This window comes from Stegodyphus dumicola, chromosome 4 (assembly GCF_044657685.1).
Source record: "Stegodyphus dumicola isolate Sdum_Otavi_A_Nest chromosome 4, ASM4465768v1".
Classification (NCBI taxonomy): domain Eukaryota; kingdom Metazoa; phylum Arthropoda; class Arachnida; order Araneae; family Eresidae; genus Stegodyphus; species Stegodyphus dumicola.
This window is the reverse complement of record NC_140771.1, coordinates 203,790,531-203,817,901: the sequence shown is the minus strand read 5'-3', so window position 1 is coordinate 203,817,901 and position 27,371 is coordinate 203,790,531. Positions and strand designations below refer to the sequence as shown.

At 31.4% G+C, this 27,371-nt stretch overlaps 2 protein-coding genes across 2 annotated transcripts in view; one reads left to right on the top strand and one right to left on the bottom strand.

The window, feature by feature from the left end:
• LOC118202484 (cilia- and flagella-associated protein 44-like) overlaps nt 1-14,972 on the bottom strand; it is a 118,538-nt gene extending 103,566 nt beyond the window's left edge. The window contains exons 1-3 of the mRNA XM_085815907.1: nt 14,855-14,972; nt 9,006-9,126; nt 285-447 (exon numbers count right to left, since the gene is read on the bottom strand). Of these exons, the coding sequence (XP_085672033.1) occupies nt 285-447; nt 9,006-9,109 (267 nt within the window). The 5' untranslated portion in view covers nt 9,110-9,126; nt 14,855-14,972. The remainder of the gene's footprint in view (nt 1-284; nt 448-9,005; nt 9,127-14,854) is intronic.
• A 354-nt stretch (nt 14,973-15,326) lies between these two features.
• The window catches only part of LOC118201791 (RING finger protein 11-like), a 37,823-nt gene continuing 25,778 nt past the window's right edge, over nt 15,327-27,371 (top strand). The window contains exons 1-2 of the mRNA XM_085815906.1: nt 15,327-15,436; nt 15,650-15,764. Coding sequence (XP_085672032.1) covers nt 15,432-15,436; nt 15,650-15,764 — 120 coding nt within the window. The 5' untranslated portion in view covers nt 15,327-15,431. The remainder of the gene's footprint in view (nt 15,437-15,649; nt 15,765-27,371) is intronic.

Below are 27,371 nucleotides of genomic sequence, written 5' to 3'. Positions count from 1 at the left end.
TTCCAACATGGTTACCATTATTATTTTATATTAATTATATTTGACTTCCTAATTCTAAGTATCATTATTTAAAGATATTACAAATAGTAGCAAGCTTGTGAAATGTTAGATAAAAGGAATTTATTAATTATCAGTTTTAATTATGATAAATAGATCTTTTTCTCTTGGAAGAATACACAGAATTTTAGAATAGGAATTTAACTGTAAATTTTGGTACAATCTTTCTGGTACACTAATTTATTAATCACAACTGAATATGAATTTTTAAAACATACGAAACTTACTTCAATAGCACCAAAACCTGCTCCATGTAAAGAAGGCAAGAAAGTTTCTTTCATAGTTTCTATATCAAGAAAATTCAAATAGTTGCCAGCAATAATTATAATGATACGTTCATTTAAAACAGCTATGTTATGACATATTTCGCTTTGATATCCAAAGGAATACCTTTTTGCGTTAAGGATAGTTTCATAAAAAAATTTTCATTTAACTTTATTATAAAACAATATATATATATATATATATATGTATGTATGTGTGTAAGATAAAAAATATGTAAACTTCTGAATTTAATATTACTATTAGACAAAATAAAAGTACTGAGCAGACTGAAGTGAAAATATTTTAAAATCATTTGAAGTTAGCTCAGAACATTAGCATGAACATATTTATGGTTCTAACTACATTTAATATGCAACAGTGCTCTTCTGTTATCCACTTGCCATACTTTCTGGTGCCTGTGAAAGAGAAGTCAAACACATGTCCCGACACAACTGCTATTTAGGGACCAAACTGCTGATTTGCTTCTCCTTCACAATTCATTTCTTTCAAATTTGTTCGTTTATGTGTTCATATTTTGCATTTTACCACAATGGATTTGAAAATTTGGGAGTTACCAAGAGATGAACTAGCAGCAATTAAATTCAAGATAAAGATCTTATCTTACAAAGAAAGGTTGTGTTTATATAAGCATATGACATAAGTTAAATATTTTCCTATATTTGGCATGTTGTTGCAGCATATATAAAGCCTAAATGGTTGTTGCAGCATATATAAAGCCTAAATGGTTCTGCTAATTTCAGTCATACACAGAAGAGAAGGACATCTGAAAAGAAATATAATTTGAGAACTCGCATATTCCATTTCTTACTAGTCTATGATTTATTTATTTGTGGTGAGAACAACTGACTTCCATTGATTTTGTTTCTTTGTTTTTTTTCTTTTTTTGTGACAGCTTTCACTAAATCACAATATAATGGCGAACTGAAACAATTACCTCCAAGAAGTTGGTTGCAATCAGGTGAAATTTCATTCTAAAACTAAGATCAGTTGTGTATAAAAAAAATCATCAAAAGTTGGTTCAAAGGAAGGAAACATAACCTAGGTCAAGCATTTTCTTCACAGTGGTTTTCAGAGATTTCCTGGCAGTCTCATAATCATTATACTACAAAGTACGAAATCCAGACTCATTGGGACTTTGGTGATTTCAGATTTGATTTTTTTTTTTTTTTTTTTTTGGATATTAGATCATCAGTTTAAATCTAGTAAGATGGCATGTAGAAATTATAAAATTAAAAATATGAAATTGTAATTTATGAAATAATGAAGTATTTATGATCTAATGGTATCAAAATTTACCAAAAAGCTTAATATTTTGCCAAAAAAGCTTTGTTTACCTTATTAAACATTTCTTTCAAATTTAAGTTGCTTCGTTTTTGTGCTAATATTTTCTCTTTGATTTTATAGACAGGCATAATCTCTTGTTTAGTTACATTGTTGAAGTCCTGTGACTGCTGTTTCGAGAATTCCGACGACTGATGATTGAGAAGCATTGTCATCACAATGAAAAACTTCTTTTATATCATCTTCATTTATTACCGTTTCTCCACATTTCTTCACAAAATCCATTAAATGGAAAATTTCACCTTTGTTTTGCGATATCCAAAAACTTTTAAAAGTTGCAGTTATCATCATCAAATTTAGCTATCCTTCACTATACATATTTGGCTATGCATCATGAGTTGGCGACTAAGGACAAGTTGTTTCGTTAAATTTTATCTTGCTTCTATCGTGCACTGAGACAATTAAGCCTGAATTGTATTAGCTATTTATTATACTTATGTCTATTTCTTGCACATGCTTAAGGCTTATCAGAGTTTTGAATAAATAAATTCCCACATATACTTAAGCCTTATTGAGGGTCCGGCGCTAGATACCTTACAGCTTGATGCAGTCTCTGTGGGTCCTAAATTCTGCGACTTGGTGCGGCCATACAAGCCGTGGCGCCCTGGTTTTATGTGAATAACAAATCAGTTATTCTTAATTCAAATAGCCCTAAATATAACCTCTGGGTCTATGAGTATCATCAACAATATCTAGTTTTAGCATATGGAAAGAAATTTTTGGTAAATTTTTCCTCGTCAAAACGTTTTAGCGCATTTAACTTAAATCTGTAATCATCGTCAAGCATAATGTCAACATAAAAGATTATACCATACTCCTTTATTATTCAATTACTAACATAAAAAAATTGTTTAGGCATTGCTACTTTCTCAAGTTGCCATGTTTTGATAAACATGCAGTAATGAAAGGAAAGTACAATAAATAATGATTCACCAGGTTGGCGTCAGATCAACGATGTATCTATGTGGAATGTTTCGGTTTGAGATGCGAGCCAAGCAGATACGCAGCAAAGGAGCTAAATTACTGATTATACAAATTTATACTAAAATGATTGTATCTTAAATAGCAAGGTATTTTAAGACACAATAACACGCCGAATAAATACTAATTCAGAAGTCAAACAACAAAAATCAGCGTTATATTCACAAAATTTTCACAGGACTAGTTTCGATGGTTTTACCGAACCATCATCTTCAGCTGCAAAACCGCAAATGAACAAGATAGGAAATAATGAGTTATATTCACAAAATTTTCACAGGACTAGTTTTGATGGTTTTACCGAACCATCATCTTCAGCTGCAAAACCGCAAATGAACAAGATAGGAAATAACGATTCATCTAGATCGAAACTAGTCCTGTGAAAATTTTGTGAATATAACGCTGATTTTTGTTGTTTGACTTCTGAATTAGCAAGGTATTTTATTTAGTGTTTTAGTGAAATTAAGAATCAGGACTCTCCTGATGTTTTGTTATGCATGGAGGGTGGGAATTAAATGCTCATGTGTAAAGCCTACGAGAAAAACATTGGTGGTTTTGAAGTCCGGATTTGAGCTCATTCGGGATAATGGAAGTTCAGATTTCAGACTTTGTACTGTACTATTTTTGCTTCATTGACTGTTTTAAGGCTCCATGTTTTCTCCTCACACAATTTTCAGATACTAATTGGCAGAAAACCGACGTGGCTGCTGCTGACTGGCCAATAACATGGTTTCTGCTGATTGGCCACTGACGTGTATATTTCAGGTCAACCGAAGTTGAGAACACTGGATACAGTAGAAAGTATATGCGTCCGCAGTAGAATATAGTTCCACCATTTTAAAAAGTAATATTGTAAAAATTACACTGTGAAATATGAATGCTGTTGAACAAAGAGAACGGAAGGAAAAAATGTGTGAAACGATAGGTTACTTTGAGTCCAGCTTTTTGTTTCAAAATTTGCTAAATCATGTCAATCATTCAATGACCAGCAGGAAGACATCCCCTTTTTTTGGCATTATTGACGAAACTGCAAATTCCAATAACCCCGAACTCATACCACTCTTGACGAGAAAAGCAATTAAAGCATTCTTTCATTCACTGACCAGGAGGAGAAAAAAGCAGTTGTTATGGTATCTGCTTCATCTTCGACATATGTGTATAATTTTCAACCTCATAAACCTGAAAAAACAGTACCGCTAAGATTATCGTAATGAATGCTTTTGTCATATTATGAGAGCATTTTCTTAATAAATATGATAACGATATTGTTACTTGATATAAGCTTAGCAGGACTGAATACCTCAGTTAAAAAAAAGGGCTCTTTTCCGGGCCACAAATTAAAAATACAAGGGCCGTTTTCAAGGCCAAAAATAAAATAAAAAAAAGGCAGAACTATAAACAGTTATAAATAACATTATAAAAACAAGCTAACAAATTCCTTAGAAAATATAATAGGAGAGTGTCCCACCAGTAGCCGAGTGGTTAAATCGCTGAATACTGGTAGTTTGACATCGTTTGAACCCAAGTGAACAGACTGTATTCATGGTCGGGTTTGGTCGTTTTCCCATGTGTAACATGAATATGAGCTTGTTTCCTTTAGAAAGTCCTCCACGAATGCATCTCACCCCTTAGTTGAATAGCTCTTGTGTGCTTTGCTATATTCAAATCACTTAACTTATCCAATACAGAAGTAGTGATCAATTAAGTTAACTATGGTAAAAGGAACAAGGGTTTCCGTCTAAAGGAAGAGATGTCATTGTGGGGACTTTATAAGGATAAAGGACTTCTTTTATATAGCATACTGAGGGACTCCTATGCAGTTCAGAGCTTACAGTCATTACAAACAAACTCGCTGCATACTACCAGTGTTTCACAGCTTAAGCAACTTTAGCATTAATACACTTGATTTGCAGATGATTCCATCTAAGGAAAGGAATAGCCAGATTTTTCCATATGATACGCTTGTTGTTTTTATACCTCGAAGGAAATGCATTGTTTTTACCTAGCTTATACAGTCAAACAAGACAAAATATAATTCACAGATTCTCAGAGAGCTGAATCAGTCTGCATTTTATAAATTGAGAGATGTAAAAGCAACATATTCTCCTTCGCGAAGCAAAAAACGCACCTTTCACGCCACATCGCGCATAGACGTTTCATTCTTCAAAAGCATATAAACTAATTTATATTTAAAATACAAGCAAACTATCATTTATTACGGCAAATGTCTTAAAAGTAGTAAATGCACTGAGTCTTTCAGATTTTCTTTTTTTTTTTTTTTTTTTTTTTTTATTTGTAACTAATATAAGACATTTATAATGTTATAATTGTAATTGAATAGTGGAATCAAATGGTATACGATTAATTAGTTGGTATAAGATCATTTGTTTCTTAATTTTTATGTTTGTTTCACAATTTTAAAGTTTTAATATTTTTCTAATACCTTGACATTTTTAATGGTAAACTCTTTAGTCGTTAGACTGCAATTTGAAGATCTCAGTTTCCAGTCTTTTTATTCATTTTATTTTTGATTTTAAACAGTAATCAGAAAGATAGGATAAAACGTACTGAAGGAGGGTGATTATCTGGGCCTGACTGGGAAGTGTATGTGTCTTTGGAGACAATTAATACAATTTTTAAAATGTCTGCTATAAAACATTCTCAGAGTTTTTTAAACAATCACAAATTAAAATCAAAGTAACATCTTTAAAAAATAAAAATAAAAAATTTTCCCCTTGTTCACTGTTTTGGTAGCAACATGCTGCGTAAACTCTTAGGAATTAAGAGAAAATATCTTACTACCAGATTTTTCAAAATTTATATATTTTATTTTTAACTAAGCAAACGCTCTTGGGAAAAAAATTTGACTCAAACTGCAAGCAATACAATGTTAGCTCTTTTCAAGTTTTAAGTAACGATTCAGGTTTTTAAATGTCATCAAATTTATGTACGTCACATTTAGATAATAGTGAAATATTTCAAATAAATTAAGACAATGAATAACATGTACTACATTTTACGCTACAACGAACTATCAATTTCAACTGCAGCTTCACTGCATAAAAAGATTGTTATTTAAATACACCGGATTTGGCAAGAAGTCACCAAATGAGCGAATTGGAGGAATTGAATATCCGCGGGCAGTTTACTGTATATGGATAACTTGAAGAAAAGAGTGAAAAGCTGTGAAAAGGTCGTTTTAGCCTTGTATGTGTCCTCAGGTTAGCTTGTCGCGAAGTATAGAAAATGTGCAACTATGGAGTTGGTTACTCTCTATGTGATATTATTTTAATGCAAAATTAAGAATCAGGACTCTCCAGATGTTTTTCTTTGCATGGAGGGGGGGGGAGAATCAAATATGCATGCGTAAAGCCTACGAGAAAAACGTTGCTGGTTTTGAGGTCCGGATTTTTCTTCCGGATAATGGACATCCAGATTTCGGACTTTGTACTGTACTATTTTGGCTTCATCGACTGTTTTAAGGCTCCATGTTTTTTCCTCATGCAATTTTCAGATACCAATTGGCAGAAAACTGACGTGGCTGGCTGCTGACTGGCCAATGACGTGGTTTCTGCTGATTGACCACTGATGTGTTGTAGAAAATGTATAACTATGGAGTCTACTCTCCATGTGATTTTATTTTAACATAAAAGGATGCTCCTGCAGCCTAGTTAGTTTTTTAGAGGAATGAAAATAAACATTAGTTGTTGCTTTTAGTAATATCCTTGTTTTGTTATTTCTGTTAACAGAATTTCAACATATTTCCAAGTTCCCCCCCCCCACTTAGATTCCAAATCGCTCTGTTAAGGTTTAATTAATGCAACAGACAATAATATTCTCAATTACAAATCATATAAGTTGAAAGCTTCAGGATAGAAACAATGAATAGAAACACTTATCTCCAGGATAGAAACACTTAACAATGAATTATTTATTTAATTTTACTGACCCAATCACAGATTGCTATACCCAATCAAGTGAATGTTTTTGGGGTAGCACTGAATGGTGGAGCTAATGCCAAAGAAGCACTGCTGTCTACATTTTGACTCCCACCTATCGTGATTTATGTGGCCCATACCAGTAGATATTTATAAATTTATGTCTGCCATCCAGTGTTGCCATTCATTTCAGCTTTTATTATTATTTTTAAATTAAGAGAGAAGCAAATTCTTTATAATAATAAAGGCTATTGTAATAATGTTATGTAAATGCAATGTACGAAACAAAACTATTGCCATCTAATAAACTATACTTATAACTAGAAATTATTTACAATTAAAAACTGACCTAAATGCATGGTAGATGCATAATGGAAAAGTATACTTTCCCAGGAAACATATTTAATTTCGGATCTTTAGTTTAAAAACAATTTCTTTTTTCCTCTTTTTCAATTGGCATTATTCAATGACAAATTCTGATACTTTGTAAAAAAAAAAGTGGATTCCCACATTCCTTATCTCATGTTTTGAATTGTTCTCACAATATTCTGCTACACAGGGATATACAGGTTTGGTGACTGAAAGTTATTGCATGATAATCTGAAAATCTGCATTGACTAACAAAACAAACTGAATTTACAGTTCATTTATAATGCGGCCAAATTGCTGACTGGAGCTCTGGGCCATGGAGGAGCCAATCACAAAGTGCTTGAACCCCTCCCACAGCTAAGAAAGCATGCATCGATTGCTATGCGATGTTAAGGGTGATGGCATTAAATATCCGTAAAATTTTCATTGCTCGAGTGAACTCATTCATAGGAAAATCAAAATGCTATATATTCCTGAGATATCACAGGTGGGGTCGTTAAGCAGTTAAACACATAAACTTTTATATACATATATAAGTTTTCTCTGGTGGCATTCAAAATTTATGTTAAAATATTTTCTTTTCATTAAAAATATTAAACCATATTTCCATAATTTATCGATATGTACATTCTCTTCACCCTAATAAAACTTGAATTATTATCAAACTTTTCTGTTGATTTTCACAGATTACAATACAGCTGGCTCCATGTTCTTTATTGCCTTTTGCCCTTGAGTACTATAAGCATATCACAGGTTGTTTTCCTATTTTAGATTTATAATTAGAATATGTCTCTTTAAAAACCTTCGAGAGACTCTGTGGTGGTGCCAATTATATCAAAAACATGACCTGAGGGTAAATAGCTCTTCTCATGTATGCTGTGATCTGTTTTTGCTTAAAAAAACATCAGAGAATTGCACAAATTCAGCATCGTGAGCTTTAGCACTCTGCATATTTATACATAATTTGATGCTCTCTGATTAATGTCCGATCCTCAGAAAAATCAATGGACAACACACTATGTTGCCAAAATAGGGAACCTAGAATTTTATGAAAGAGTACTCATCTGGTATCCTAAGATATATATACATTATGCCAATGCAAAATTCGACGGTCTTCCAACAAATTTCTGAAAATGAAATTCAATGGTCTTCTTTAAGGCTGTTGCTTATCAAGTATTCTTAGGTGTCTGTGATAACAACTTTTTCTGAATTTGTGTAGTTCTCTGTATTTTAAGTGGTAATAGCTTTGTTCTAAATTTGTGAAATTCTCTGATGTTTCTTTAAGTTAAAACAGGTCAATCTGTACATGGCAGAAAAGCAGGAAAATTGTTTATCAACTCTAATTAGATGACTGTGATAATAGGTTTCCTAAATTTGTGCAATTCTCTGGGTTTTTTTCAAGTTAAAACATCAATATGTACATGGAAGAGAAGAGCAAAAAGGTAAGCATTTTATTATAGATGTTTTGTGTATTTTTAATTTATTTAATTTGTTGTTGTTTTATGTCATTTTCAACGTTTCATCATGGATGTGTCTTGCATTTTAAATTTCACTAATTTGTTGTTCTTTTATGGAATTTTTATTGTGGTGCCATTTTTTAAAAGGCTATCGTTTTTCATGTCTAATGTTGGCTGGCAAGAAATTAGTAGCCAATGATTGGCAACTTTGCAGGAGGACTAGTTGCAAAGGGTAGTTCAAGACTACCTATAATATACTATGTGATATATTACTGTTATTATAATTTTTTTTTCACAAAGCTTTATGTATCATTACAGTTGCTACCATTTAGTTATATCTTGGGCCAGTGTTTATATTTGGTGTTAACTGTTGTCCTGTAAACAGAAAAGTAAAAATAATTTGTCAAGTTAAAACAGGACAGGCTTCTTAGAGACAGGAGCCTTATGTTAAATTTGCTAAAAATATGTACAGCTCTCCTCTGAAATTAATAATAGTTTAAGATAAGTTTTGCTTAGTTCAAACAATCACCCAAAAATATCAATAAGAAACTGTTTACAAAACACATAAGTAGAAGGATACGATAATCGTATAGAATTTTCATTAAATATTCTTCTCCTTGATTTTTTTAAATGAACATCAGGTTTACAAACTGGTTTAACTTTCAAATGACTAAAAGCATCCATATCCTTAATTCTCTATTCTAAAATAAACAATACACAATAATTAAAATTATATACTTCACAAAAGGATGATACATTACATATTTAAGAAAATGCAAATTTAAAGCCAAGCAAAACTCAAATTTAGATCAATAAAACTAAAGCTTGAAGTTTATAGACTAAAGACAGAATTTTGGTTAATTTTATACTTAAAAAAGAGGATATTTAAATATAAATAAAACAAAGACCACTTCATCACATATGCAAATGGCTAAAAATGATAAAAATAAAACTTCTAAAAAAAGGTCTTTAATTAAAAGCATGTTTTTTTTTTTTTTTTTTTTTTTTTTTTTTTTGTTGTTATTCAATTAAAGCTTTTGCTAATTAAAAATGAAATGTAAAAACATGTTTTTAAATACCAGTTTCCTGTAAATTTATTTTACCCTGTATTTTAAATCTTGATTGTAAAAAAGAGAATTTAATTTTTCTTCGTACTATTAAATTATGGCTAAAATTATTTGCATGCTAAGAGGATTAAGAAAACATTTCAAGATAAAATCAGAAGAAAGAGCACGTGAAAAAAAAGTAGTGTGATAGACTGTCAATGTGTGAATCAGAGAAATACTTTTTTTAAATATTTATAGACCCTTCCACAGAAGAAACCAACTCCAAAACTTTCCTATCTAAAAGTTAAAATAATGGTTATATTGTGGTGATGGTTTATGCCACAATACTCCAAATTTGCCAGAAGGTTCATCAAGAAAAGCAAAGACCATAAAATTAAATTTACTTAAAACTAAAAGATAAAATATGAAATTAAATACATGATTATAAGCTGACATCAAATGTTGACCATGAACAAGTAAGAACAATGAAGTATAAGTGCAAAGTGTGTCAAAGTTCGCGAAAAGTTAAAAGTTTTTATACTCACACTATAACAAGTGCGCATGGGTACAGCTCAGCAAACATGGATATTGCGTGCAGATGCCAAAAATACAAATATTCTCGTCAGAATGCAAATACTCTGCCACAGTGCCAAAAGCACGAGGGATCAGAGATACCTAGGGTTAAACTTGACTCTTCTACTGGAAGGAGTAGTCGGCACTAGGGGTATAGTGTCATTCGGTTTTATTGCAGGAGTCTGCTCAGGAACAGGAACCTATGCCACAGTATCTAAAACTAAAAATGCTGGTTTCAAGTGATCAATGCTGATCACAGATTTTTTTCCTTTTAGTTCTTTTTATTACTTTAAATGCTCCATCATACGAACGAGTCGGTAGTGATTTTAGTACATCATATCTCACAAACATGTGAATGATTCTGAAGATGGATGCATGAAATACTTATTATTAACATGGGCTGATGTACACTGCACAAAAAAAAAAGGGGGGGCAGTTCTATATCTCCCATCCTACTGAGCCAATTGACAAAATTCAAATTGCGTTTTTCATCTCTCGAAAGTGCGACTTAGGATATATATTAGATTTATATACAACATTGTTCTAACATAGGTATTTTGACACAAAATTGGACTTCTTCTGAATAACATACCAATTGCTTTTCATATTTTGGTTCTCTGACTCAAATTATGTCTAGATATTAAATTTTGTAAAAATAGGTGCAAAATTTACCAAGAAATTCAAAAATTTATCTTGGCACAATTTTTTCGCTAAGAATAATTCACTTGGCAAACTTTTTAATATGTGGCAACCAATTTTCCTTTCCCTTCCATTATGCCGGAGCGGAAGAAAGGCACCTCGTTCCTACCATTTTACATTGTGCATGAGCGGAAAAAAAGGCACATCGATGCTACTTCCAAATAATTTTAGCAAAGTGTCTAAACAACATTTGATATTTTATCGCTTTCAACAAATATGCCAAATTTCAAAACGCCTCAATATATAAATTCACATACATCTTCGGAAATTTTGTATAAAAAACCAAAATTTTTTGCAGGTATGCTTAAAAATATGTCTACTTTAAGATGATCATAAAAATTTTATAGATTATAATTTAAAAATATTTTTGAAAAATTTATAAAAATTATTTAAAAATACAAATTTTAAAAATAAATCTTAAAAAAATATGAGTGAATTTTATTTGGAATGAACCTAAATTTTGAAATGTGAGAGGAAGAATCAAATTAGTTTAATTAAAAAAGACAGATTAATAAATATATATACCAAACTCAATTAACATTGAGGAGCTAAAATTTTGAGAGCTAATTTTTTATAAACTATTCGTGCGATTTTTTGCAAAACTTGGTAGTTTGGCATAGAATCGTAATATGGAGAAAAAATTTGTATTTCAGAAAAAGTCAGATTTTGTATCAAAATACTATATTAGAGCAATGCTATATATAAATCTAATACATATCCTAAGGTGCTATATTATAAACAAACTACTATATTATAAAATTAAATTATATCATTTATTAAAATTGGAACACATATGACTTGCATGTTTATGCACAATGTACATTCACTTGTAAAATGCATTAGAGCTGCTAGTAGATAGGTGGCAAAATCGCTGAACACTGGTAGTTCAACATGGGTTCGATTCCAGACGAATAGGCCAGCTACATGAGCATTTTTATTGGGTTTTCCTATGTGTAACAGGGATACGAGCCAATTTCTCTTAGAAAATTCTCCATGAAGGCATACTTTCCCTTAGGCAGATAGCCTTTACATACTTTGCAAGGTAAAATAAAAAAAGCCATCTAAAATGTATAACTCTTAGTTAGTGTTGCAGCTTCATTTTCTATTCCAAGCAATAGGAGCATAACTATATCTTGCAATATAAATGCTGCTTTAGCTTAACGCCTTTCAATCAGATGATATTAAATGCTATTGTATGATTTTAGCCACTCCTGTTCTGTTTAATCTTAAGTTTCATAGTTCTCTACAGGAAGGAGAAAAACAAACACCAATGGGAGACCACACCAGCTTTTTCATGACTATTCCACTACTTGCAGATTAAAACAGTAAAACACTTAGTTTTTTCCCAACCAGATTTTGAAGAAAAATTAAACTGTGCGTTAAATGAAGTTGAAGTGAATAAAAACAGCATAGAAACTCATTCTGAAGAAAGAAGTCCAGGCTATAGCAGCAATCACAACTAACTGATTTGTAATCAATCCTGATTTACCTTTCATTACAGCAAAACCCAGAAAAGTTATGAGAAAGCTTCATCACACCTCTGGGAACAGTCTAGGGTTCCATAGTTTAATTATTCAGTGACTGTGCAGCTGGAATAGTCTGAGATAAATAATGATAATAAAGAAAGCATTCACATTTATCATTCAGATTCATGACTTGAAAAAAAAAAAGCATATATTGGAAACAAATGTAACTAATTTGCTGAACACCCTTCTTATAGCATTGACATCTATTTACTAATAACCTACCTTCCTGTAACTGAAAGAAAATTATATTCTATCTCAGAGGTTCTCAACCTCAGGGAAAATTCCTTTTAGAAGGGAGTTTCATAGTTTCAGGGGGTGGGGAATGTAGTCAGCTTTTTATTTACCAGTTTAGTTTTAGTTTATGAATATAAAAAACTACATTTATTCAAGTTTTGGTATTTATCAACATTTTCTATACTTTTTCTTCTTTAATTTATAAAATGATATTCTTTAATTTATAAAATGATATAAAATATTTTTTAATTTATAAAATGATAATCTTTAATTTATAAAATGATAATAAAGAAAGCATTCACATTTATCATTCAGATTCATGACTTGATGATAAAAAAGCATATATTGGAAACAAATGTAACTAATTTGCTGAACACCCTTCTTATAGCATTGACATCTATTTACTAATAACCTACCTTCCTGTAACTGAAAGAAAATTATATTCTATCTCAGAGGTTCTCAACCTCAGGGAAAATTCCTTCTAGAAGGGAGTTTCATAGTTTCAGGGGGTGGGGAATGTAGTCAGCTTTTTATTTACCAGTTTAGTTTTAGTTTATGAATATAAAAAACTACATTTATTCAAGTTTTGGTATTTATCAACATTTTCTTCTTTAATTTATAAAATACATGTAAAAATAATCTAAATTTAAATAAACAGATGTTTATTTTTTGAGTTTCAGAAAGGAAAGAGGGAATGGTTAACTAGCAATGGTAAAAAGGATGCAAGGAACAAAAAATGTTGAGAACTACTGTTCTGTATAATTCATTCAAGACAAGTTTTCTAACCTAGATTCAATTTCATAAAAGGCTTTAGCCTTTTAACCTAGATTCAGTTTTATAAAAGGCTTTTATAAAACTGAATCTAGGTCAGATTAATATAAAAATTGAATTATAAAAGGCTTAGCCTTTTATAAGAATCGTTAGCTTAATCATACTTGATAATTCTATTTAAGACTTTATTCTGAGTCATTAGCCTTGTCATACTTGCAAACAGCAGAAGTATGCACTGTTGTTCATGCATGCAATCATAATGAAATGAAAGAATGAAAAGTATATACTATATATAACAAATATTCTCTCATTCAAGCTAATTTAAATTCAAATTCTAAGGTAAATCCTAGGAGAGCCCACTCCCTTGGCGACAAACTGGGAAAGTGCAGAATCACCCACTGCTTTGTGCGTTTCTCAAAAATCACCAACACGGAAAATAACAAGTCAAAGAATCACACGAACTCGGTATCCATGTACACATCAACCTACTATTTTCACTTAAAAAAAAACATCAGAGAATTGCATAAACTTGGCATTACGCACTCCCTCAACTTTGTCCATGTACACATCGATATGTGCCATATAAATGGGCAATTCTACACATTACCTTTAGTTCAAAGATTTATGCAGTTTGACTATCTAGTGTATCAAAGTAAAATTATCAAGATTGGTACAATTATTGCCAACCAAAATCATTCACACCATCATGGAAAGGGTGTGAGCTCTGCTAGGATCCAACCAAATTAGCAGTAAACTAAAGAAATTAAAAAATATATATATAATGTATATATATTACAGAAATTAAAATGTATGAATGCTCAGTATGAACTCGAAATTAAAAACACACAAAATGAGCAATTATAAAAATAATGAAAACAAAGAGTAATTTTTTTCTGCCACTATTTTGAATGAATTATTTGAAAAGTTGTCATTCTCAATTCTATTTACAGATTTTATGTAAAATAACATAGTATGTAGCAATGAGTCATTCATAAGAAAAACCTAAAAACTATATGATAAATTGTCTTCAGGTACAAAAAGCAATGATTTACGGTGCATTTGAAAATAAACCATTCAACTGTTTGCTTACGAAACACTTGAGATGAACTTCAGAAAACTTACTTCACATTATTTATACTTATCAAAGAAATTTTGTGAATTTTTAAATAACCACACACTACTATATTCTAGATATTTCACGGTACCAGTTAAACGTAAAAGGTCAAAACGATCATTGTTTGCATATTATCGGAGATGCATGTATCAACTATTAAAAAATTACAACTTGTATCAAGGATCTTAAGTATTTGTAATGCTATTGATATTTTTCATTTCTGAAAAAATGATTGGATATCGGATTTCATTCTATATATATGGTAATTATTTTCTTAAATAAAACGTAAATCACCTATTTCTTAAAGTTACATAATCACAAATGCTAAATTTTTTAAATCTATTCATTTCTTTTTTTTTTTTTTTTTTGAGAAATGCATTAATAGTTTTTAATTCACTGATATTAAATAATTGATGAACGCAAAACCAGAATATTTGTTTTTTTTTTTATAATGAAATCACATTACATTCTTAAAGTGCCTTTAGAGCAGTATTAACAAACATCACGCCTGTAAATCTTCGAAATAATTTAATTTTGAAAGAAGCGCAAAGTAACAACGCTACGGTTAAAACTTGCTTATGAAACCTCGGAAATTTGTTGGAAAACTCGGAAATGTGTTGTACCAAAAATACGAATAAAAGCGAAGGTGTAAAAAAAAAAAACCACCTTAATTATTATAGACATGCACGTTTCAAACAAGGAATTCCTTTTTGAAAATTAAAATACATATGTCATTTAATAATTAAAATTCCTTGTTGACAAAGATATTTGTTTAAATGTTTTATTGTTAGAAATTTTAAATTTGATTTGAATAATGTTTGTGAAGTTGTATTTTCTACCTGTAATTTTGAACGTGAAAGTGATAAATGATATTGTTGTCATAAATAAGAAGAAGCGGATCTTTTCTTGTTAACTGTCTGCAATATTTACTGATTTCTCATTGGCTGTTGTATTGCATCTTTGTTGTCTCTTCTCAGCTGTTTTCTGTTCATAAATGTGTATTTGTGTTTTACAAACCTCTGTAAAGAAATTTACAAAATGACATGAAGTGAGCGTATTTGAAAACATATGTAACAAATGCACCACAAATGGTGCAAAATTTCCGTTTTGTGTGAACTGAGTATATTGGTTCTTTGTCCTGTTTTTACTTTCCCTTAGTCTGTTGTTTTTTATTCTATTGTTGCAATGACAATGCTGAAAGTTCCTTTGCCGTAAGTTGTATTTTTTTACTAAACCCTTTATGCTGTGATCATCCTTATAGAAATATGGGAAATTGTCTGAAATCTGTTTCTACTGATGACATATCTTTGTTACGTGAAAACCAGAGTGCTAGAGAATCATCCTCTGATCAATTAGGACCACCACCTCCTTATCAGGTATACTTTTTGATTTTGTAATTCAGATATGTCTTTTAGATACATAATTTTTTTATTTATTTATTTATTTATTTATTTTTTTTTTTTTGTGTTTTTCATTTGTTTGTGTTTTTTTCATTTTGGCTGCCTGTAAATCATAGATTACACCAACGGAGCTGATTGCATGTTTCAATCTTTTCCATTCGTATTTTATAAATTTTACTCTTTTGTGAAATAATGTAAAAGAAAATATGAAGATTATTGCTTGTAATTTATATTGTAACGTCTTATCTAGCTATTGCATATATTTATATAATTCATCAATGTGCATGTTGTGGATGCTGTCTAAAAAAGTAGAAGTTATTTATGTATTTTATCTGCAAAATTCTGATTGCCTTCATTTGTTTTAATAAGTAGATTGGGAAGATAGCATAAGCATTTTCAGTATACGGGAAAACGTAGAAAGTCTAGTTTAGCCTAAAATATAAAACTTGAGCAATTTCAAGGAAAAGACAAAAACAAAAAACTATGATTTTCTTTCATGTTAAAAATTATATAATAGAGGTATTTTAATAAAGAACCTAGAATCTGAAGAACATAATGATATGCGAAATATTAATTTTTGTTGCCTGTTAATCATATTCCTGATGTATAGTTTCATTCATTTTTTACAGAATTTTTTTTTATTATTTTGATTGACCTGTAATGGGAATATGGCCCAGCCTTAGATGTTAGAACACTTGCATTTTTGAAGATGATATACTGTAAATAATAAAGTTTTGTCATTAAATATGACGTCAACGTCATATTTGTGTTGTTGAAATGTGTTGTACAGTATAAATAATTAAATAGTCTATTACTGCCTCCTGAAATAAAACTAAGGAAATATGTTTTCCTCTGATAATTTGATATATTTTTTAATGTAAGGCTTCACTTTAAAATGAGTATAATTTTCTAAAATTCATTGGAAAATATTGTATATGAAATACATTATATTTAATATTTTAAAATGAGCATAATTTTCTAAAAAGTATAGGAAAGTGGGTACTTTTCCGTTTCGCCGGTGCAAATCTCGGCAAGCAGACTTGTTGGCGACAGCATACACTATACACATAAAAAATGTTAACAAATGTTAATGCTAAGAATTTTTTATTTTGATGGCATAAACATTTTAATGTGGTTTAAAATATTGTAAAAAGCCAATAAATAAAGACATTAATTTAAGAGGAACTACTCTGATATGCACCCTCAAGTTGCCAAATTTCTCGCCAAACATTTTTGGCGAGAAACTCCACACTGCCATTTTGCTATCTAAATTTTTTGTCTACATTTCGAACTTTAAGCCTAAAATGTCTCAAAACACGTTTTTCGAGAATGCAAAAATCACGTTTTGAACACACAATTTAAGCTAAAAATCCGAAACAAAAACAAAAAATTTAGATAGCAAAACCGTAAAGTTTCTAACCAAAATTATTTGACAAGAGTCCATATACACAGCGATATGTTTTAACTTAAAAAAAAATCTACGAATGGCACAATCTAGTCAACGAACGAATCTATGAACTATGCACACCTCACTTTAATAAATTAACATAACAACAATAAACTTCAAAGAATACCATGTACACAGCATCCTGTTTAAACTTAAAAAAACAAACATCTACGAATTGCACAATTTGGGCAACAAACGAATCTACGAACCACGCACACCTCGCTTTAATAAATTAACATAACAATAAATTTCAAAGAATACCATGTATACAGCGTTCTATTTCAACTTTAAAAAACATATATGAATTGCACAATTTAGACGGTACGCACTAATCAACAAAATAACTAAAATTTCAAACAATTAAAAAAAATAACAATAACAACAGAAATTCACACTAAAAAACAATGAACATAACATTCTACAAAATAAGAACAAGAATAAAATAAAATGCACTTACCATGAAATGCTTTTTCGAACAGCAGAAATACCAATTTCATACCGCCTTTAACATGCCGCCACGTAATCACTATCATATTTTTATATGACAGCCAGACACACTATCCAGAAAATCCTACTATGGTTCACAAATAAATAAAATAACAAATAATCACAAATCTCAGCTTCTATCGTGCACAGCCACTAAAAATAATCTCCCAGACCCTCTTTCCACACCTTCAAATACCCCCTACCCCTCAACAAGATGGCCACGACGATATTTCCTTTTGCCAAAGTTCAACAACTTCCACCATTTTATCTTTTCCCCCTAGCTTCTTAGACACAAAGCATGATGCGAACCAACAAACTCCAGTGAAATATTTTTCTTCAACGTCAACAGGGTTGCCATACAACACGCAATCGCACCAAAAACCAACGCAGAACACATATTGCTGCATTTAGTGAAATTAGGGTGTAGAATTGTACCATTTAAGAATTTACTATACATCTCAAAACTGGAACATCTCAAACCTGGAACCTTTCATGGTTCAACTTCCTGATTCACCAATTCGTATCATGTGACCCCCAAGTGATCTTATCTCACGTAAACTACGCTACAAAAAAATAATTCTCTCTGTAATTATCTACATTAATTTCAAGTTAAATCTTAATATAGAATACAAGTTTAAATGCAAGAATTATTTCAATTCGTACGAATAGCTTACTCAGAAATTATGTAAAACCACAGTGCTTTACTTTGCTGGTGCATTCTCATTAGAATTGATGAATTTAACGTTTGATTTTGCCTTTTCCATATTTTTGCCTTCGGGTGAGCGGTATGATTGCATTCTAATGGACTTAATTACTGTGAAATGTCTTAGGTAATAAAATTTAACTATCTTGTAAAAATTCTATGTAATTGTATGCTAGTATTGAAAGAAACAATCAATCTGATAAGAAATGGCTGCGAGTTGTTTTGAAAATGAGGCGTAAAAGGTTAAGATATTCCGTTTGGCCATTATTGCCAGTTGTACCATTATTGCCGATTTTATCGTTTGCGCCAGCAAAACGGAAAAGTGTAGTAAATAAAATTTTGTTTTTCATTATTTTGTGTTTAGTAATTTATTAATCCAGACATAAAATACCCAGTTATCTATCAAATCTATAGTAGAAATGAAGGAACTTAAAAAAATTCAGTGAAGAAAACCTTTTAAAAACTTTACGATCAGTGATTTTTACTACCTAGTTTACATTTCGCCTTTTAATTATGTCTAACAGCATATAATGTCTTCAAATAGTAGGTTTAAAATAAGACTTTGACTATCTGATAAGTAATGAAAGCTGTTTTAATCAGATATTTTAATAAAATATATCTTAAAATGTAACAAAGCTAAAATTCCTATTTTTTATTGCCTTTATAATTATTTCTGACTGAGAAGCTTCAGGATAAGTTCAAAATATAAAATGTAAGTATAATTTTATTATAAAATATCAATATTAATGTTTTTTCAGGAATTTGCTATAAAAATAAAAGTTGGCAATGTACCTAATATAAATTTTTTCAATAGAAATTTGGCTAATCTTTGGAATATGCTAACAGGTAGTTTGGTGACATTTTGGTAAGGCGATAAAGGTTACTAGCTTGGACTTTAGCAGTGTACATGGATAAAGTCCAGAGTGTGTGCAGTGTCTTTTTTGTGCAAATCTGGGATGTTTTTTTAAGTGAAAATAGGCTGACGTGTACATGGATGATACTGTGTATGTGCAATTCTTAAAAACGCGGCAAGCAGTGGGTGATTCTGCGCTTTGACCCAATTTCGTACCTAATCTAATGTTATTTTTAAACACTTGTTAGGTAGAGAATCATACCCTGGCCAAAGATAATACATTGATTAAAATTGGCCATTACCACAGTTTTGTTCTTTGGGTGGTTGTGGTTAGTTTTCCTATCCGATCTAAACAATAAATGATGTATAGTACAAAGTCCAAAATCTGGACGTCCATTGTCCAGAATGATCTAAAATCTGGACCTCAAAATCACTAAAATTGTTTTTCTCGTAGGCTTTACGTACACACATTTGATTCCTCCCTCCGCATGTAATAAAACATCTGGAGAGTCCCGATTCTTAATTTCACTTCGACACTAAATAAAATACCTTGTTATTGAAGAAACAATCATTTCAGCATAAATTTGTGCAATCAGTAATTGGCTCCGTTGCTGAGTGTCTGCTTTGGCACACATCTCAAACCGAAACTTTCCACATAGATACATCTTTCATCTGATGTCAACGTGACGAATCATTATTTATTATACTTCCCTTTCATCACAGCATGTTTATCAAAACATGACAACTTCTTGAATAATGACTCATGTATCGATGCCTGAACAATTTTTTTATATTAAGAATTGAATAATAAAGGAGTATGGTAACCTTTTATGTTGACATTACGCTTGGTGACGATTACAGATTTAAGTTAAATGCACTAAAAAATGTTGACAAGGAAAAATTTACCAAACATTTATTTCTATATGTTAAAAATAGATTTTGTCAATGATACTCATAAACCCAAAGATTGCATTTTTGGGTTTATTTAGGGCTATTTGAATTAAGAATAACTGATTTATTATTCACCTAAACCCAGAACCAATACCAGGGCTCGTAATTCGGCTAGCAGATCGTTGGAAAAAATTTTTGGCTAATCTTTAGAATATGGTAACAGGTAGTTTGGCGACAGTTTGGTAAGGTGATAAAGGTTACTAGCTAAGACTTTAGCAATAATCTGAGAAGTATACAGTTCGAATCACAGATTATTTTGTCTGAGAGAAATGAGAGATCGTGAGACATGTCATGTGACATTTTCCGGAAGATTCCGATCGTGATTTTAGCTAATAAGCACTTAGAAACAATTTCGCTGCTAAAGCGCAGAATCGCCCACTTATTTGTTTGGCGCTTTTTACAAGATTAAGAAGAATTGGATTTTTGTCAATTTTCTTTGACTTTTTAAGTGAAAATAGGTCGATGTGTACATAAAGTCAAGAGTGTGCGCAATGCTATTTTTGTGCAATTCTGAGATTTTTTTAAGTGAAAATAGGTCGACGTGTACATGGATACCGTGTATGTGGAATTCTTAAAAATGCGGCAAGCAGTTTCCAATTCTGCACTTTCTCCCAATTTCGCACCTAATCTTCACCATGATTAAGCATTTTTGTTCCATAAAAGTTCTAGTATAAGCTAATTCAGCTAGAAAATTGTTGGAAAAAATGTTGAGTTGTTAAAAAAAAAAACATGCCTTTACTTCGTGAAAACAAAATGGCGTCCAAAACAAAACTAGCAGGTTGCTGTAGCAGGGTTGGTCGCCAAATTTTCGCCAAAAAATTGCCAAGTTACCATAATGTAAAGATTCACCAAAATTTTGAGTTAAAAAAAAAAAAAAAAAAAAGCTTTCACTTCGTGAAAACAAAATGGCGTCCAAGTTGTGGTTAGTTTTCCTATCCGATCTAAACAATAAATGATGTACAGTACAAAGTCCAAAATCTGGACGTCCGTTGTTCAGAATGATCTAAAATCTGGACCTCAAAACCACTAAAATCGTTTTTCTCGTAGTCTTTATGCACACACATTTAATTCCTCCCTCCATGCGTAATAAAACATCTGGAGAGTCCCGATTCTTAATTTCACTTCGGCACTAAATAAAATACCTTGTTATTGAAGAAACAATCATTTCAGCATAAATTTGTACAATCAGTAATTGGCTCCGTTGTTGAGTGTCTGCTTTGTCACACATCTCAAACCGAAACATTCCACATAGATACATCTTTCATCTAACGTCAACGTGACGAATCATTATTTATTATACTTTCCTTTCATCACCGCATGTTTATCAAAACATGACAACTTCTTGAGTAATGACTCATGTAATGACTCATGCCTGAACAATTTTTTTATATTAGGAATTGAATAATAAAGGAGTATGGTAACCTTTTATGTTGACATTACGCTTGGTGACGATTACAGATTTAAGTTAAATGCACTAAAAAATGTTGACGAGGAAAAATTTACCAAACATTTATTTCTAAATGTTAGAAATATATTTTGCTGATGATACTCATAAACCCAAAGATTGCATTTAGGGCTATTTGAATTAAGAATAACTGATTTATTATTCACATAAACCCAGAACCAATACCAGGGCTCGTACGGCCGCATCATGTCGCAGAATTTAGAACCCACAGAGACTGTATCAGGCGGTAAGATATCTAGCGCTGGCCCTCAATAAGGCTTATGTATATGTGGGTATTTATTTATTCAAAACTCTGATAAGCCTTAAGCATGTGCAAGAAATAGACATAAGTATAATAAATAGCTAATACAATTCAGGCTTAATTGTCTCAGGGCAACATAAAATTTAACAGAACAACTTGTCGTTAGTTCCCAAGCTCATGATGCGTAGCCAAATATGTATAGTGAAAGATAGCTAAATTTGATGATGATAGCTGCTACTTTGAAAGGTTTTCGGATATCACAAAACAAAGGTGAAATTTAGAAATGAAGATGAAATTTAGAAAATTTTTAATAAGGTAAACAAATAAATATAAAGTTTTTTTTTTTTTTTTTTTTTTTTCAAATTTTGATGCCCTTTAGATCATAAATAATTCATTATTTCATAAATCACGATTTCATATTTTTAATTTTATAATTTCTGCATGTCATCTTACTAGATTTAAACTGATGATGTAATATCCGAAATTGCCGAAGTTCTCATGAGTCCAGATTTCGGACTTTGTTCTGTATATCTGCAATAAATCCTTTTACATATTGGTCTAAGTAATGAAATGGCATGGCTGATGCCGTAGCTAAGGAAAATGCTTCAGTGACTCTGATTACTTGCAGTCTCTATTTGGAGATCTGCTCGAGAGCCTCTTATGGCTCAGGACTGGTACTTTGGCAGCTGAGAGGTGCTATTGCTTTCTGGGGTAATCATGCTCAGCAGACTACTTTGACGAGGCTCCCAAGTAGACACCCGAAATGCCGGAAATTTGACCGAGAAAATATCTACCCCATCTGTAGGAAATGTAATACTGATCATACCAAAGTAGTAAAGCCTGCAGATATTGCCGTAAAAGTGGCAATAACTGAAAGACTCAAAATAATTGGAAACTTGTTGTAATACAGTAAGTAGTAGAAAGATGAAAGATGGGTGTAATCATTAGCCCTTTGAGTACCAGCGCATGGAGAACAAAGTCCAGCCACAGGCCTGAACCTTCCCCCCCCCCCGAAATGAAACGTTGCCACTGGCCCTTCATTTTCAGCACTTAAGCCGGTTAAGATTTACTCTACGGTACCCCTTGGCGAATCGTTTATTTTTTGATGGCAAGATCAGCACCAATTTCAAGATTGGTCTGATCCTTCCGCCCGTTACACAAAACCAAAACAAGAAGACTTACGCAAACTCGGTGTCCATGTACTCATCGACCTATTGTAACTTTAAAAAAAATCAGAGAATTGCACAAACTAGGCATTGCGCACTGCATTAACTTTGTCTATGCACATATTAATCTATTTTCACTTAAACAAAATCAAGAAGCTAAAACAAAAATATAACTATCATGTTAACCAGAAAAAGTTCGCCACTGTCTTAACACACAGAGACAATAAATAACCAAAAATACATAGAGAGGAATAAATAACCCATAGACTCCAACTACTACGGATTCTCCGTAGTTTCTACGGAAATTCATGAAAAACTACGAGCTACGAAAAGTATGGAAAAAACTACGGATTTTACAGAAACAAGAGCAGGAGAACCAGTACGCAAAACGGAACCAACTAATTCATCCGATGATTGGCTGAATACTCGTGTTATCATATATCACGTGTTGAGTGCGTTCCTAGTTTTGAAGAATTAGCCAATCGTAGATCATTAACTCCAACCGTTAACGACTTATCAATAGTTCCACCCAATTGTCTGTCTCCCAGGTTCCTCGCTGATGCGTGTTTAGGCTGCATTGTGTAGTTTACGGCGAGAGCTTAGCGTGTGTCTTGTGAACTGTGAATCAGGTGAAAGATTTTTAATCATAATGCTGCCTCGAACGAAGAAGCCAAAATTATCAAAGCAGAAGTTTAAAGATTCATATTCTTCAGAATTTCCATGCATTAAAGCGTCCGAAATTTCTGTGAATCACGCACACTGCAGTGTATGCAACAAAGACTTCTCAGTTGCTCATGTCGGAAAAGATGACTGTAAACGGCATGTGTTTTCTCAAAAGCATATAGAACTTGGCACCGTAAAATCTAAAGAAATAACAAATTTCTTAATAAAAGATGATGAAACAGATCCTATAAAAGCCGAATGCTATTTTGTTCGTTTTTTAATTGAACATAATCTACCGCTTTCTGTTTCGGATCATTCCAAAGAGCTTTTCAAAGCAATGTTTCCGGATTCTGCCATAGCAAAAACATTTAGCTGCGGTCATACCAAAACTACTGCTATTGTGAAAACGCTTGCAGAAAATACTGTTGCTGATATTATAAAATCAGTGTGCAGTTCATCATTTTCTCTAAGTACTGATGGAAGTAATGATAACAAACTGTACCCATTGGTTATAACATACTACAGTAAAGAAAAGGGAGTGATAATTACTTCATTGATTTCTATTTTAGAATGCACGAATAATACAGGAGAAGGTATTTTTAATTGTATAAATGAAAACTTTAGAAACAAAGGTTTAGAATGGAAAAATTGCTTATCATTTTCTTCAGATAATGCTAGTAATATGATTGGAAAGTTTAAAGGTGTAGCATCATTTATCAAAATGCATCAACCAAGTATAATCACCCGAGGTTGTCCGTGCCACCTCTTGCATATAGCTGCAAAAAAAGCTACTGAAAAATTAATTGGCTCAGAAATTGAAATGTTGATAATAGATATATATTTTTACTTGGAGAAAAGTTCGAAACGGAAGCATAGCTTCAAAGTTGCTCAACAAATTTTGGGACAGAATGCAAAATCTCATAAAATTTTGAAATATTGCAGTACGAGATGGTTGTCTCTTTTAGAATCTATAACAAGGATTTTGGAACAGTGGGATGCTGTGATAAATTTTTTTGGAGATAAACCAGATAACAGTGAGAATGAAGGAAAGAGATTGCAAAACGTTAAAAAAATTTTACAGTCACCGACCACCAAATTGTACTTGTTATTTTTGAAAAATACTTTGCCTTTGTTTATAACAGTAAATATTAATTTGCAACAACAAGCTCCTTATATACATAAATTGAGAAGAGAACTTTTTGAACTTTTAATGAATTTATTTGTTAGATTCGTAAAACCATCAGTAATTTCTAAAGAAAATGAAGATGTTACTCTAACGTCTATTCCATTTCAGAAGTATAGTAAACAAAAAGAAAATGAAAATTTAGTGATTGGTGCGGAAACAAGACTATATTTAAAAAATGCCAAGTTGAATGAAAGTGAAGTGAAATCATTTTTCAATTCTGTGCGAGCTTTTTTTGTAACTGCATGTTCATATATAATTGATAAATTTCCACTGAGTGATCCATTTCTAAAACATGCTGAAGTTGCTGACATCAACTTGAGAACTGAAGTCTCATTTTCATCTGTTCTTTACTTGATGAATACTTTTTCCATCCATTATTGATGAAAAATGTCTTAATCAAGTAGAAATTGAATTTTCCATGTATCAAGTAGATGATTTGAAAGAAATTGTAGATTTGCGTATTGATATAGCATGGGGAGAAATTGCCAAATTAAAAAATATGAATGGGTGTATTAAATACAAAGTATTGCCTTCTGTAATGCTTGCTGTCTTAATAATACCTCATTCAAATGCAGCTTGCGAAAGAATTTTTTCTATTGTTAAAAAAAATCAGACGGAATTTCGACCAAATTTAGGTCTTAAAACTCTTGAAGCAGTTTTGATTGAAAAAATAAATATGCAGGCAAATGAAGAACTGTGTTATAAAAAAACATTCTCAAAATCAGAACTTAAGCTTGCTAAGCATGCTACATATAAATCTTTGCATTCATAAATTATGCGTATTTTGTTTAATACTTATATGTATCATTCTTGGTTATTTAAATTTTATTTCCCTGTAGAAATCATATCCAGAATAAAGATATGATTTATAGCTTCTGATTTTTTCTATGATTAGTAGTGATTTGAAGTACTTTTACTAGTGAATGCTTGAGGAGTTAAAAGAAAATTTCTAATTAAATGTGCATATAATTTACAAGGTATATTTTTAATTATTCAGTTTTATATGTATATGGATTTTAAATGTAATAAAATTGATTACAATTAATTATTAATTTAAAATTAATGAATGGTTAATTACAACATATGCTACGCGCACATTTTCAAAATTGTAAAAATGTCGTTCGCGTGTTGACTACTGACAAGGTTTGCTGAAGGTTGGAGTCTATGAATAACCAACAATACATATTTCCGAACATAAAAACACTAAACAACAAATCTTTTAACAAAAATTAACACACAGAGATGAATAAATAAATGAAATGTCAATTATTTAACCATACTTTTAGGCTTTCCACCACCATCTTCCAAGTAAGTAGTTCAGTTAAATTTTTCGTCTTTTCAGCTCATTCATATCTATTAGCAATTAAACCAGCTTTCATGCAAAAATCAAATGTCCTCTTTCGTCCATCATCCAACCCATACAAAAGTCTCAAATTCACAATTTCATCATAATCCAACCCATCAACATTCATCCTCTTAGTCACATCAGACAAAATCAAGTGATGGTACCCACAACGAGTTTAAAATTCAAGACCATACCACGCACGTGCAACCAAACACAGCAATTGAAAAGAATGGTAAGAACCAAAAACCTGGGTTACTATTACAAAAAATAGCAAAAATCAAAATTTTCCACATGTATGGCAATATTCGCAGAAATAACCCCTTCTTAATGACAGAAACTAGGGGGAAAAAAAACCAAAATTTTCCCCAGGGCTAGCTTCACGAATATTATCAACATTAGGTTTACCAAAAATCCCATTTAACACAGAGGGCTTCCGGATTTCAGGAATAACAATACCACTTCAGGCTTTTTTCAGACAAAAACCAAGGGGTACCAAACAGTAAAGATCAACTGTAAAGCCTGCTTTTACAAAAAAATTCATATAAAATTAGCATTTTAATATAATGACTTCAATTTTTGAAGTCACGTACTTAATATAATTATCCTTAATATGTATTAATATAAAGACTATTACATTAATAAAAATAAATGAAACATGCGAAGTATTAAAATTATAACTATACACATGAAGACAAATACTATACACGTGAAGACAAAATTGCAAATACGAAATGTAAAAGGAAATTGAGCAATAATTATCTGTAGGTAATTAAATTCCAATTTAATTATTCTGGTATGTGTGGGATAATTCAAAACAAGGATTGACACACAGGGCAATGACAGCTTTTTTTCAAAATGAGTAAGATGCCTCAAGCAGCGGGAAAGCTGATGTCTTTCCGCATCTGTAATAGTGCTGTAAAGTTTTTAATGTACCAAGAAAGTCCACGCTAAGTTTTAAAATAAATATAAAAAAGGACAACTGGTCTGAGTTTTTGCATCGCGGAACGTTACACACACTGAAACTTAGCTAGATGCGTTCTCCCACATTCTCCTAACAGAAAAAAAAAAAAAAAACAT